Source organism: Saccostrea cucullata, unplaced genomic scaffold (assembly GCF_032062105.1).
Source record: "Saccostrea cucullata isolate Sc308-1 unplaced genomic scaffold, CSIRO_AGI_Scuc_v1 ctg13998, whole genome shotgun sequence".
In the NCBI taxonomy this organism is placed as follows: Eukaryota; Metazoa; Mollusca; class Bivalvia; order Ostreida; family Ostreidae; genus Saccostrea; species Saccostrea cuccullata.
In genome coordinates this window covers 3,048-16,430 of record NW_026919988.1, presented here as the reverse complement: position 1 = coordinate 16,430, position 13,383 = coordinate 3,048, and the positions used below count along the sequence as shown (strand labels likewise).

Sequence of the window (13,383 nt, the reverse complement as noted above, 5' to 3'; positions counted from 1 at the left end):
CTTGATTTGCTTTTTTTATTTAAAGCACGTTGAACACTACTTCAAGCAACACAACATCTTCTGTACCAATGATTGTTGGCAGTCTAGCTGCCGCCCTGTTTATACTTGCTGTTATTTTAACATTAGCTGTTCTTAGTTGGAGAAGAAAAAAAAGTATGAGCAATGGGAGACAAGAACTTCGCTTCAATTTTAAAGATGGTCCGTATATCCTGTATTTTTAATATTGTTATACATCATTTTTCTGAATTTCAGGTTTTCTTTAAATTTGTGTCTTCATCTTCTTTAATTTTTCTTTGTTTAAGATGAAGCTAAAGAGTTGTTGCCAAGAAAAGGGGCTAAAACCTCAGGTAATTCATTTCTTGAATTTTATTCTGTAATGCCTGTTTTGAGCTGAATTGAATAGAATAAAACACTCTTATGTTTTATGGGATCACGCTTAATTATTAAGACATAATCAAAACACTAAGGAAAAATGACAACAATACCAACAATACGAAACAACTGAAGAAATTACACTATAAATGAAATATCCTTTGTTCCTGAACAAATTGAACCGCCTATTCTTAATATGACCAAGGCTTCTCTCTCTCACTTTCTCTCTCTCTCAACAAAAAAAAAATTGGGAATAATATTTGATAAATCTAACTGTATTGAATTAGGATGTTTTTAGAACAATTGATTACTATTCTGAATGAAATCAAGATCATTACATAATTAAGCCGCGTACGTAAGTGAGGATTCTCACAGCAACAAATCTCCTGCACCATGTTTTCCTACATTAATAAAGGTATAATTATGATAAAAGAAAATGTGTGAAATTTGCTTCATATAATAATTGTAAGAATTACGGGCATTTTTAGTTCACATGATTTAACTCAGGTGACCTATTCTTATCTGTTTTCATTCGCCGTCATGCACCGCGAGTATTTCAACGGACATGTGTATTAACATTTGAACACTTTAATCTTTTTCCCCGAAAGGTCGCCCGCGTGGCGCAGTGGTTAGAGCGTCTTTGCTAGAGTCGCGAAGTACGGAGTTAGTACTAACGTCGAGGGTTTGTATTCCACTGTGGTACGTGGAGACCAGTTCTTTAGATGAAACCGTATAAACTAATGCCCCATGTCGTAGTTAGTGCTGGCACGATAAAGACCCCTTCCTGCTCAATCGCCCCGAGTCTTGAGTATAGGACAACATTTGCAGCTTTCCACAGACAAGAGGTGGCGCCTCCAAGTGAAAAAGTCTCGAGAGGGACGTTAAACAATATATAAACATTCAATCAATCATCCCCGAAAAAGCCCAAATAATTTCAACCAATTGGGCATATCATTATAGCATCTATTATAGCAACTATTGGTGAAGGGGAACATAAAATAAATTTCATGGTGGAGGAAAAACCACTAAATAGAATGTAATCTTCTTTACTTCTGAATGTCAAGCTGTCAATCTGTTGACATGATTGCAATAAGCTTTGAGTCTTCTACCTAAATTTCGAATTTCATTGTCCCCGGGTCAGTGGTTCTTGTGCTAGATCCTGGCTGTATAAATAATATAGAAAAGATGCATTATTTCTTTGAAAAAAAATCTTCTCTGCTCCTTAGTATAAAATAAACCAAAATAATTCACAGTTGTGATGTGGAGATTTGTCTGTTCCAAAATCATGGATTTCATGACCCCTAAATAAGGGGTGCTATGTTAGGGCAAAGATCTATACAGCTAATTTTGTCAGAATTAATTTAACATGACTATATTATTAATTTTACGTTAGATAATTAATGATGAATGGATGTTAATTGAGCTTGTACAGGTTTTTGAATATATACAATCGAGTAATATGTAACCAACATTTAATCAGATATCTTCAATACAATGTAACAATTCTTTTTTCTTTTTCCAACCTAAATGTTGTTTTGATTCACGTGTGTAATCATTTTGAAAAGACCCTTCAAGGGGATACGTTTTTTGGACTTTTTAGCTCACCTGAGCCGAAGGCTCAAGTGAGCTTTTCTGATCACATTGTGTCCGTTGTCTGTCTGTCCGTCTGTAAACTTTTCACATTTTCGACTTCTTCTCAAGAACCAATGGGCAAATTTTGACAAACTTGGTACAAAGCATCCTTGGGTGAAGGGTATTTAAATTGTTAAAATGAAGGAACATATCCCCTCGCAAGGGGAGATTATCAAGAAAAGACAAAAATAGGGTTGGGTCATTAAAAAATCTTCTTCCCAAGAACCACTGGGCCAGTAAAGCTGAAACTTATTTGGAAGCATTGTGGGGTAGTGTAGATTCTAAATTGTTCAAATCATGACCTCCGGGGGAAGGGCGGGGCCACAATGGGAAATCAAAGTTTTATATAGAAATATATAGGAAAAATCTTTGAAAATCTTATTCTCAAGAAACACTGGGCCAGAAAAAGCTGAAGCTTATGTGGAAGCATTCTGGGGTAGTGTAAATTCTAAATTGTAGGAATCATGACCCCCGGGGGAAGGGCGGGGCCACAATGGGGAATCAAAGTTTTATATAGAAATATATAGGAAAAATCTTTGAAAATCTTCTTCTCAGGAACCACTGGGCCAAAAAAGCTGAAACATATGTGCCCATGGAAGGATCATGGGATAGTGTAGATTTCAAAATGTCTAAATTATGATCAGTGAGGTAGGGTGGGGATGCATAATGTATAACAAGGAAAATATCTGGTAAAGAACACAATGGTCAAAGCTTCTCAGGTGAGCGATGTGGCCCATTGGCCTCTTGTTATCTTGACCTTACTGTTTGATCCTATTTAAAAACTTTAGCCATTGCTATAACTTTTTAAATTAAGGTAGTACGTACTAGCGCTTTCATATGTCATAGTTGTATAGCTGTATTACTGGCGACAAAACCTTACTTTGGAAACCAACAATTTTGACCTTTTAAACTTGACGTTGGAGTTTGGCTTGCCTTTGAGAAACTTCAATCTTTGCTTGTTAAAATGTCTTTTTATTCGAGGGGTATATTACTTGTGTTTTATGCTTATAGTTAAAGATGGAGTTTCTGATATCACTCAGATAGACTAAAGTAACTTATGAAAAAAATACATGTTAAAGATTATATATTAGGCAGGCCAAAGTTTGGCGGGTTTTTAGAGAAATTTGCATTTCGGAAAAAAATAACAAAGCGGAATATTTTGAGTTAACTTTATACTCTAGTCTTCTTTTTTTAGCAGCTAAACTTACATTTCATATGCAAAACTAACATTTGGACACTGTTTTAGGGAAATTTTACATATGTCTCTCAGACTAACAGATTAACTAATTAAGCATAAAAAAGCCTTCATGATACACAAATATCTACAATACTCTAATGAACGTGAATTAGTAAATACTAATTTGATTTAAATTTTTGTTTGTTATGCTTTTTTCTCAGTCATTCATAGACCCTGGTGTTTTAGATGACGTTATTTAAAAATAGAATTTGAATCAGCCAGTCTAAAGTCTGTTTTCGAAAAAAATTATTTTCTTGTGAACAGCCACTGGGATTTTCCGTCCAAATGCTCGAACACAGTCATACAAGTCATTATTTGTCCTCATTTCAAGAGTCCGATTGAAATGCTTTTTCTATTGCAAGATATTACGTGTACAACGTCAGAATTATACAGTAACCTTTGTGAAGATAACTAAACATTATTTGCCGAATTCATATCTGAGAATATGCTTTTTATTTGCTCAAGACATGTTTATTGTTGTACATCTTCAGGCGTTATGACTGTGACACTCAGATCCCTGTGTATATCCTTCTGTTTTCACTGACCTTTTCAATATTTTCAATACAATATACACAGTATTTAGGCCAAGATTGAAATAGCATCAGTGCACCCGATCCCTCGGGAGTTTGGACAATAATTTATTGTTTGTGGATTGCCACTATTACCGTTGGAGAATATTCTCAAATGTAATGCAATCTCGCCCCTTTTTAAATGCAGAATTTTACCCTTTTAAATTAGAATATTGTTATCTTATAGCAAAAGACATTAAGTATAGTCTGTATAGATTCTAATAAAGGATTGACTTACAATATATACATGATATCGATTGAATAAAGTCGCATATTTCACTGTTAAACTTCGCCATTACGGTTACGTAGGTCATTGTGCGTCTATCAAGCGTACGATTAGTATGAATACATTAGCGTGTGTTCGAAGTGTACTCTTATTTTTATGATGAAGTGACACTTAAAACCCCTCTTTTTTAGTGTTAGAGACCGACCAAATGTAAACATCCTTTATTAATTTGTAGGCTTCACTTCGTTTTTTTTTCTGTTTAACTTACGAGTTATATTTAAAATTATTATTTTCCCCAAACGGAGTTTGGGAACATATTGTTTTTACTCTGTTTGTTATTATTAAGATCTTCCGTCTCCAACGGAAGACCTTCTACTGATTCTGTTGTTTCTTTTCCACTATTATTATTATGTCGCCCCGTCGGGGACGACATATTGATATTGTACGCATGTTTTTTTTATCCAGGCTGTTTCTCGGAGATGGCTGGGACAATCTTCCTGAAACTTTCCTCAAAGGACGATCTCTGGTTGTAGTTGTGCAGTGAGGCCGTTCAGTTCCAATATGTCTACCGTTGCCATGGAAACCTGTAAAAAGCGACGAATTTTGTCCGCGAGTGTTCTCTCTGGTCCCTTAAACGCTTGTCATGAAACTTTTTTTATTTTAATGATTAGTATCTGTAGTTGTGCGATTTGCATTTAAAATTTTCAAATAATCGATTATTGCCATGGAAACCAGAGGAATGTTAAAATTCTTTAATTTCGATTTTCTCAATAACTACTCAAGCAATCGTTTTGAAACTTTCAATGTTAATTCCTTGCAATGTGTCAAAGTGATTTCTACTTTTAAAAAAATTGTAATGAGTCGCTCACAGTTGTCATAGAAACGAAACAGAAAAAAAGGTTAAGATGTACATATGGATTCTCCAAGGTCTAGGTCAAAGGGTCAAAGTTCTTCGTGTCCAATAAAAGTTCTTTTCACAAGGATTACATATTTGAAATACGAAAGCCCTAGCACTTACCGTTCAAACGTTATGGCTATGTACTATGTTCAAGACGACCCCCCCCCCTTTTGAAGCACACAGCCAGGTAGAATACACAGATATAACATATACAACTTACAAGTAACGTTTTAAAATCTTCATTCATAAAATTCAGTTCCCGTCATGTGATATTTTGCCATCATTCATTCTCCTTCTGTTTTGTCTCTTGAATTTATAAATATTTTATTTTATCTATATAAAAAAATTAACGATTGTCAGCTGCATTTATTATCATTTCGGGTTTTCTTGCATATCTATTACTTGTATATTATTCATTTCATTAGATAGTGCAAGTATAAATTAAAAACATTGGTACGTCATTTCCATAGTTTTTATTCATTCATAAATCCTTTGATCAGCTCCTACAGGTTCGCAAAGCCTTGATCACCACTGTATACAAAACATTCATCTCGCCGAAAATGTACATGATTCCACTAAACTGAGAAAGTTTACACATGATTTATAATCTCATAACAAACATCAGCTTTCTGCAATGCAGAAATGCTCGAATTGAAGGGGAAAATTCAGGAGTTATTGATGAGAAAAATTCATGAGTTATTATGTCGCCCCGAACGAAGTCGGGGACGACATATTGATATTGTACGCATGTTTTTTTTATCCAGGCTGTTTCTCGGAGATGGCTGGTGTCGTGTTCACATGTAAGCAGCCATTTGTAAACCGGAAACAACTATATTTTTATTTTTAGAACCAAACATGATCATAAATCAGAACATAGATATCCGGAATATAAAATGTCAATTAGTAAATTATAGATACATGACATCCTCCCTTTTTTAAATCAATAATCACATCAATTAACAATTAATCAGTTTCAAAGCAATCATTTAACAGTCAATGAGTATTGAAATTGAAATCATGTAAAGACTGAACTGAACTTTGAAGTTTACAAAATCTTTTGAATGGTATTAAACTTATATACATGTACATGCATGATATTTTACATGAAACTACATTTACACTGGTTGCATAACATAGTCTGCAAATTTGGATGGAACTTTCACAGTACGTCCTGATCTGGTTTTGACGGTTTCATCTGGAGTTTGTTTTGCGCACTCGCGAGACTCTGAAGACTGCTTTAGCGGAACATGTTCTTCAGCACTACTCTCTGGAATCTGGAAATCGAAATACTCACTGACTTCCTGTGTGGGTTTTGCGGAATTCGTCTTTTTCAGCATACAGCGGTTTCGACGGTACTTTTTCCCATCAAACGATACGATAAAGGATTTTGGTAGTGGTAGTTTGGATTCCACAGTCGCGTGTCTCCATGTTTTGCCATCTTGTAGCATAACGTTATCTCCTGTGTCCAAATTCGGAAGACTCTTAGTTCCTGTGCGATCATAAAATTTCTTGTACTGCAACTGTCTGGCTTGTAGTTTCTTCTGCATGTTGTTGTCCTTAGGACTAAGTAGATCTGCTGCAATAGGTAAGTTTGTTTTCAGACGACGTCCTAGAAACATCTGTGAGGGTGACTGTCCTAGTCCTTGGATTTCTGTGTTGCGATAATCCATCAACGCTTTGTAAGGGTCTGTGTTTTTCTTGAGAAGCCGCTTGACAGTCTGCACCATTCTCTCCGCCTGTCCATTAGATTTAGGATACAATGGACTAGATGTTGTATGTGTGAATCCATACTCTTTGGTAAAATCTTTGAACTCCTTGCTCGCATACTGAGGACCATTGTCTGATACTAACTCATCAGGAATCCCGTACTTGGAATACATGCTTTTAAGCGAGTTGATGACTTGTAGAGATGAAAGGTCTTTTAAGATGATTATCTCTGGCCATTTCGAGTAGTAATCTACAGTGAGTAGGTAATGGTTCTGCTTGTATACGAAAATGTCAGATGCTATCTTGGACCATGGACGATCTGGTAACTCTGTACACATCATTGGTTCCTTTGGATTGGAATTCTGAACTTCAGCACAAGTTATACACTGGGATACTTTATCCTCTATTTGTGCTGCCATGCCCGGCCAATATATAGATTCCCGTGCTCTACTCTTGCACTTCACGATACCCAGATGAGATTCATGAACCAAGTCTAACATTTTCTGCTGCATCGATTTTGGAATGATAAGTTTACTGCCTTTGAACAGTAGTCCATCTACATGTGATATTTCATCCCGAAATGTCCAGTATGGAAGAAGGTTTGATGGTAAGCTCTGTTTAGTGTTGGGCCATCCTAACAGTACTGTATTGAGTAGCTGTTGTAATGTTTGATCCTGAGAAGTTTCTTGTTGAAATTCCTTGTAACGATCAGGTGACATCGGTAAGTGTCTGTTGAGCGTGATATTGTTGACATCAACTTCAGGTATCAACTCTTCTCTGGTTTCATCAAGATAGTGTCGACTCAAAGCATCAGCAACAAACATAAGTTTGCCAGGCTTTAAGTCGTATTTCTGAACGGCTAGAAGTAGTCTTTGTAAACGCAAAGGTGCTGCTAAGAGCAGTTTCTGAAAAATGGACTGTAATGGTTTATGGTCGGACTCTACAGTTACTGATCTACCATAGATGTACTGATGGAACTTTTGACATCCAAAGACAACTGCTAATGCCTCTTTCTCTATCTGTGCGTTATTTCTTTGAGACGCTGTCAGTGCTCTTGACGCATATGCAATGGGTCTACCTTGTTGTAAGATGGTCGCACCAAGTCCTCTTGAACTTGCATCCACTGAGAGTGTTAGCGGTAGTCCTGGGTTGTAGTATGCTAAGATCGGAGCTTTGGTAATCATGGCCTTGATTGTCTCAAAACTGATATCTTGTTCCTTTGTCCAATTCCATTCACAGCCTGACGAAGTTTCAGTCAATTTGCGTAGTGATGCACTTACATCAGATACTCTTGGAAGAAACTTTCCTAAGTACTGAACTAGTCCTAGAAAGGTAAGTAGTTCCTGTCGATTTTCTGGTTTCTGCATCATCACAATAGCTCTCACTTTTTCTGGATCCGGTTTCACTCCATTTTGGGTAAGTACTTGTCCTACATATTTCACTTCAGTTTTACGCACTTCACATTTCTGCCTACTGAGCTTTAAGTGATACTCTTTCGCACGCTGTAAAACTTGGCGTAATCTCTGGTCATGTTCTTCAATCGATGATCCCCAAACCAAAATATCATCAATGATGACCTCTGCACCAGTAATGTCCTCCAACATGTGTGACATGTTTTTCTGGAATACTTCGGATGCAGACTTTATACCAAATGGCAAACGCTTGAATCGGTATCGCCCGAATGGTGTGTTGAACGTACAAAGTCTTAAACTAACTTCGTCTAGTTGGATATGCCAGAATCACTAACGGCATCTAATTTAGTGAAGTATTTGGCCTGTGACATATTCTCAATGACATCCTCAACAGTTCGTAATGGAAAATGTTCACGTTGAATTGCATTGTTGAGATCCCTGGGATCAATACATATTCGGATTTTGGATCCTTTATTCACAACAGTCATTCTGTTCACCCACGGAGTTGGTTCTGTCTGTCGTTCAATGACTCCTAACTATTCCATTCTCTGTAATTCTTGATGAACTTTGTCTTTTAATGAGATGGGTATCTTGCGTGGTGGATGAATGGTAGGTGTGATCGACGGATCAATCTTTATCGAGTACTGTCCAGGTAAGCATCCTAATCCTTCAAATAGCTCTGCATATTGAGGTTCACTCAAAATGTCTTTTCCAGATGACTGATGTTTGTCCTTGTTAGATCCTAGTTTGCAGGAAATAGAATTCATACATCTCAGTAGGTCAAGTTTACAACAAGTCTCAGCTCCGAGAATGTTTGTTCATTTCTGTTGACAACGCAAAACTCTACTGCATGAGTTTGGCCATTATGTTGCAACGGTATTGTTGTCATACCATCTATTATGATTTTATGTCCAGAGTAAGATGTTAGCGAAGCTTTCGGTTTCTCTAGGGGTGACATCTTAAGTTTGTGATACGTGTCTCTAGTGAGTACATAACACTTTGGACCTGTATCCATGAGAAACTGTACATCTGTGTTGTTCAACTGTAAAGTTGTCATCCAATTTTCTATGGTGTTGACTTCAACATGTCCAGTGTCGATCATTCCTAGGAAAAATGAATCTTGACAGTCCGAGTCATTCTCGTCGGATTCATCCGGCATGTTCACTGAGCGACTCTAAGATTTTCCTGGACGCTTTCCATGAAATTTTCCTCGCTGCGCTGGTTTTCCTCTATGAGCATAATGTCCACCTCGTGTGCGGTTATATGTTGCACTAGATTCACAAACACGTTCAAAATGGTTTCTCTTTCCACATCCTGAACAGACTTTGCCTATCGCTGGACACTTTTCACCATGCTTGTGCTTCCTATGTCCACACTGTCTACAATTTTGATTGTCTGATTGTTCTCCTTTGAACGACTGTTTTGCTGTGATACGGTGCACTTCACTCGTCACATTACCTACGGTATTTCCTTTAGGTTCTTCATTCATTGTTTTGAGTTGAGCTCTCGAAAGTTCATATAAATTCGCAATGTCTATAGCCTGTGCTAACGTCAGGTCACTTCCTGTTGTGATCAACTTTTCTCTTATTTTGGCTGAACGTACCCCAAACACTACTCTGTCTCTTATCATTTCATCCAGATTCGTGTAACCACAGTCTTTCACTAAAACTTTTAGAACTGTAACGAATTCTTCGCATGTCTCATATTCTTGCTGAGTTCTACACTGAAATTTGTATCTTGAGAACACTTTGTTACTTTTCGGCTGAAAGTAGGCCTGAAATTTCGTGTAATATGTCTCTAGTTTCTTTTTCTCATCATTTGTTATGTGCCAGGTACTGTAAATATCCCTACCTATTTCGTCTTCCCAGATCATGAGGTAGTTACATTTTTCTTCCTCGGATTTTTCTTCAACGGTCCGTTGAACATAAATTCTGTGTGAGCTTTGAATTTTTTCCATGTTCCAGGAAGATCACCACTTTCCCAGTCGATTTTCGGGGTAGCGCCAATGAGAGACTCCATATTTCTCTTTCTCGAGTGATTAAGTCGAGGAATGCAAACTTTGCGAGTTGTGATGACGCTCTAAACATATGATTTCAGCCACTTTCTGACACCATGTCGTGTTCATATGTAAGCAGCCATTTGTAAACCGGAAACAACTATATTTTTATTTTTAGAACCAAACATGATCATAAATCAGAACATAGATATCCGGAATATAAAATGTCAATTAGTAAATTATAGATACATGACAGCTGGGACAATCTTCCTGAAACTTTCCTCAAAGGACGATCACTGGTTGTAGTTGTGCAGTGAGGTCGTTCGGTTTCAATATGTCTACCGTTGCCATGGAAACCTGTAAAAAGCGACAAATTTTGTCCGAGAGTGTTCTCTCTGGTCCCTTAAACGTTCGTCATGAAACTTTTCTTATTTTAATGATTAGTATCTGTAGTTGTGCGATTCGCATTTAAAAATTTCAAATAATCGATTATTGCCATGGAAACCAGGTGAAAATTAAAATTCTTTAATTTCGATTTTCTCAATAACTACGCAGGCAATCGTTTTGAAACTTTCAATGTTTATTCCTTGCAATGTGTCAAAGTGATTTCTACTTTTAAAATAATTGTAATGAGTCGCTCACAGTTGCCATAGAAACGGAACAGAAAAAAAGATTCAGATGTACACATGTGTTCTCCAAGGTCTAGGTCAAAGGGTCAAAGTTCGTCGTATCCAATAAAAGTTCTTTTCACAAGGATTACATATTTGAAATACGAAAGCCCTAGTACTTACCGTTCAAACGTTATGGCTATGTACTATGTTCAAGACGACCCCCCCCCTTTTGAAGCACACAGCCAGGTAGAATACACAGATATAACATATACAACTTACAAGTAACGTTTTAAAATCTTCATTCATAAAATTCAGTTCCCGTCATGTGATATTTTGCCATCATTCATTCTCCTTCTGTTTTGTCTCTTGAATTTATAAATATTTTATTTTATCTATATAAAAAAATTAACGATTGTCAGCTGCATTTATTATCATTTCGGGTTTTCTTGCATATCTATTACTGTAAACCAACTTTTATTCGCGACGACTTTATTTCGCGATTTACTAGGGATAAACTAGTTTGCGACGATTAATTTTCGCGATCAAGCCTTTTACCATCTGTTTTAATAGACAAATATACTATAAGGATTTGTTCGCGGCGAGAAATATTCGCGATGACGAGGCTCTCGCGAACTTCGCGAAAATTTCTCGCACGCGAATAAAAGTTGGTTTACAGTACTTGTATATTCATTTCATTAGATAGTGCAAGTATAAATTAAAAAATTGGTACGTCATTTCCATAGTTTTTATTCATTCATAAATCCTTTGATCCGCTCCTGCAGGTTCGCAAAGCCTTGATCGCCACTGTATACAAAACATTCATCTCGCCGAAAATGTTCATGATTCCGCTAAACTGAGAAAGTTTACACATGATTTATAATCTCATAACAAACATCAGCTCTCTGCAATGCAGAAATGCTCGAATTGATGGTGGCATGTCAGATTCGTTTTTCGGCAGAACCTCTAAAATGAAAGTGAAAGAGGGAAATTTCAGAGTTCTCACTGGCATTACAATACACAAAATAATTCGGCTGATCTTCTTCATAAATTACATTTCCCAAGCTTTTATGATAGGAATGTTACTGCCAATTAACAAGTATGAGGCTCAGTTCAGTACATCTGCCAGATTTCCTTTATGCAAGTCTGCAAATTTAGGAACTTGTAAAATTCCTGCACTACTTTCTTCTCCTACCGATTCTAAAAATAATTAGTGGGATGTACCCAATTAAGGTCTTCCGTTTCCAATGGAAAGGACTGATACAACTCGATGTTTGTTCAAACTTAGCTAATGGACTTTTGTTTTAGTGATGATAAAATTGAAAGTCCAGTACGGGGCGACATATGCTATTGCTTGCAATAGCAGACTTTCTAGTTATTATTCTTTTTTTTTTCTTACCGATTTTGTGCAGACGATTTCTCGAGAACGCCTCGACAGTTTTTCATGAAACTTTCAGCAATGATAGGAAACAATTAGAACTTCACGCGTTTTTTTTTTTGCCGTCGTCACTTCCGGTCGCGAGATATGGCCATTTTTCTGTTTTTAAAGTGTCATTTTGTCCGAGAGTGTTCTCGAAAATGGTTGGAGATTGGGTCCTGAAACTTTCAGGGATGATAGATTATGACTTTTAAATTTGAGAAGGCTATATGGTTTTTGTTGCCGTTGCGTTCGTCGTCCACCGGAAGTAGTTTTAAAATATGCAAAATTTTATTTTTTTCTTTTTAAAATTTTTCTTATGTAGGCAAATAGAGTGTCTCGAGTAATATTATGTCCACCGGAAGTAATTTTTTCCAAACCGGAAGTAGTCCAAAAAATGAGCATTTTTGCTCGAAATTATCAGGGATGATTCCTTCACACTCAGAAAGGAGTTTTAGGTCATTTTAAGTACTTCCGGTCACACCGGAAGTGAACTATAAAGACCGGAAGTTGTTTGAAATTGATAGATTTTACTCTTAAATGTGTTCTCACGTATTTTGAATAATTGATCTGAACACTGTTTTTCATTTAAAGTTGTTTTATAACCTTATCAAAATCGAACGGAAGACCTACTCGTTGCTCGCAACGAGATCTCATCTAGTTATTATTATTAAGGTCTTCCGTCTTCAGCGGAAGACCTTCTTGTTATTCTTCGGTTTCTTTTTCACTTTTTTTCTTACCTATTATTATTCTTTTTTAAGGTCTTCCGGCTTCAGCGGAAGACCTTCTAGTGATTCTTAGGTTTCTTTTTCACTTTTCTTCTTATTATTATTGTTTTTTTTCTTACCGATTTTGTGCACGCGATTTTTCGAAAACGGCTCAATGGATTTCTATGAAACTTTCAGGACTAGTGAAGCATTACTTTAACTCGATTCATTTTTTTTCCGTTTTGATGGCGTCACTTCCGGTTCGGAGTTTCTGCGATTTTGTCATTTTTAGAGGGTCACTTTGTCCGGCAGTTTTCTCAAAAAGCACTTGACACAACCGCATGAAATTTTCAGTGATGCTTGAGCAACCTTTAGAGAAGGGTATTAGGTATATCATAACTACCGGAAGTACGAAGCGTCGACTCTCGCTATCGTCCGAAAATAGTCCTATCGCGCATTTCAAAATTTTTAGCACATTTTCTACGATATCTTTTTACCTGGAAATATTTTGTTAAAACATATAGAACAAAAGAAGTGTAGAATTTTAAGATCTTTCAAATGATATCTTGTAAAAGGGGCTGGCCCCTAAATAGAAGGGCCTA

At 36.7% G+C, this 13,383-nt stretch overlaps 2 protein-coding genes across 2 annotated transcripts; both read right to left on the bottom strand.

The window, feature by feature from the left end:
* Positions 1 to 6,049: 6,049 nt before the first annotated feature.
* On the bottom strand, positions 6,050 to 8,254 carry LOC134241303 (uncharacterized protein K02A2.6-like). The gene has a single exon (XM_062723373.1). The coding sequence runs from the start codon at positions 8,252 to 8,254 to the stop codon at positions 6,050 to 6,052; it is 2,205 nt and encodes a 734-aa protein (XP_062579357.1).
* A 335-nt stretch (positions 8,255 to 8,589) lies between these two features.
* Positions 8,590 to 9,212, bottom strand: LOC134241293 (uncharacterized). The gene is made up of 2 exons (XM_062723363.1): positions 8,945 to 9,212; positions 8,590 to 8,795 (listed from the first exon to the last, which is right to left on the bottom strand). The coding sequence occupies exons 1-2, from the start codon at positions 9,210 to 9,212 to the stop codon at positions 8,590 to 8,592; spliced, it is 474 nt and encodes a 157-aa protein (XP_062579347.1).
* Positions 9,213 to 13,383: the final 4,171 nt, after the last annotated feature.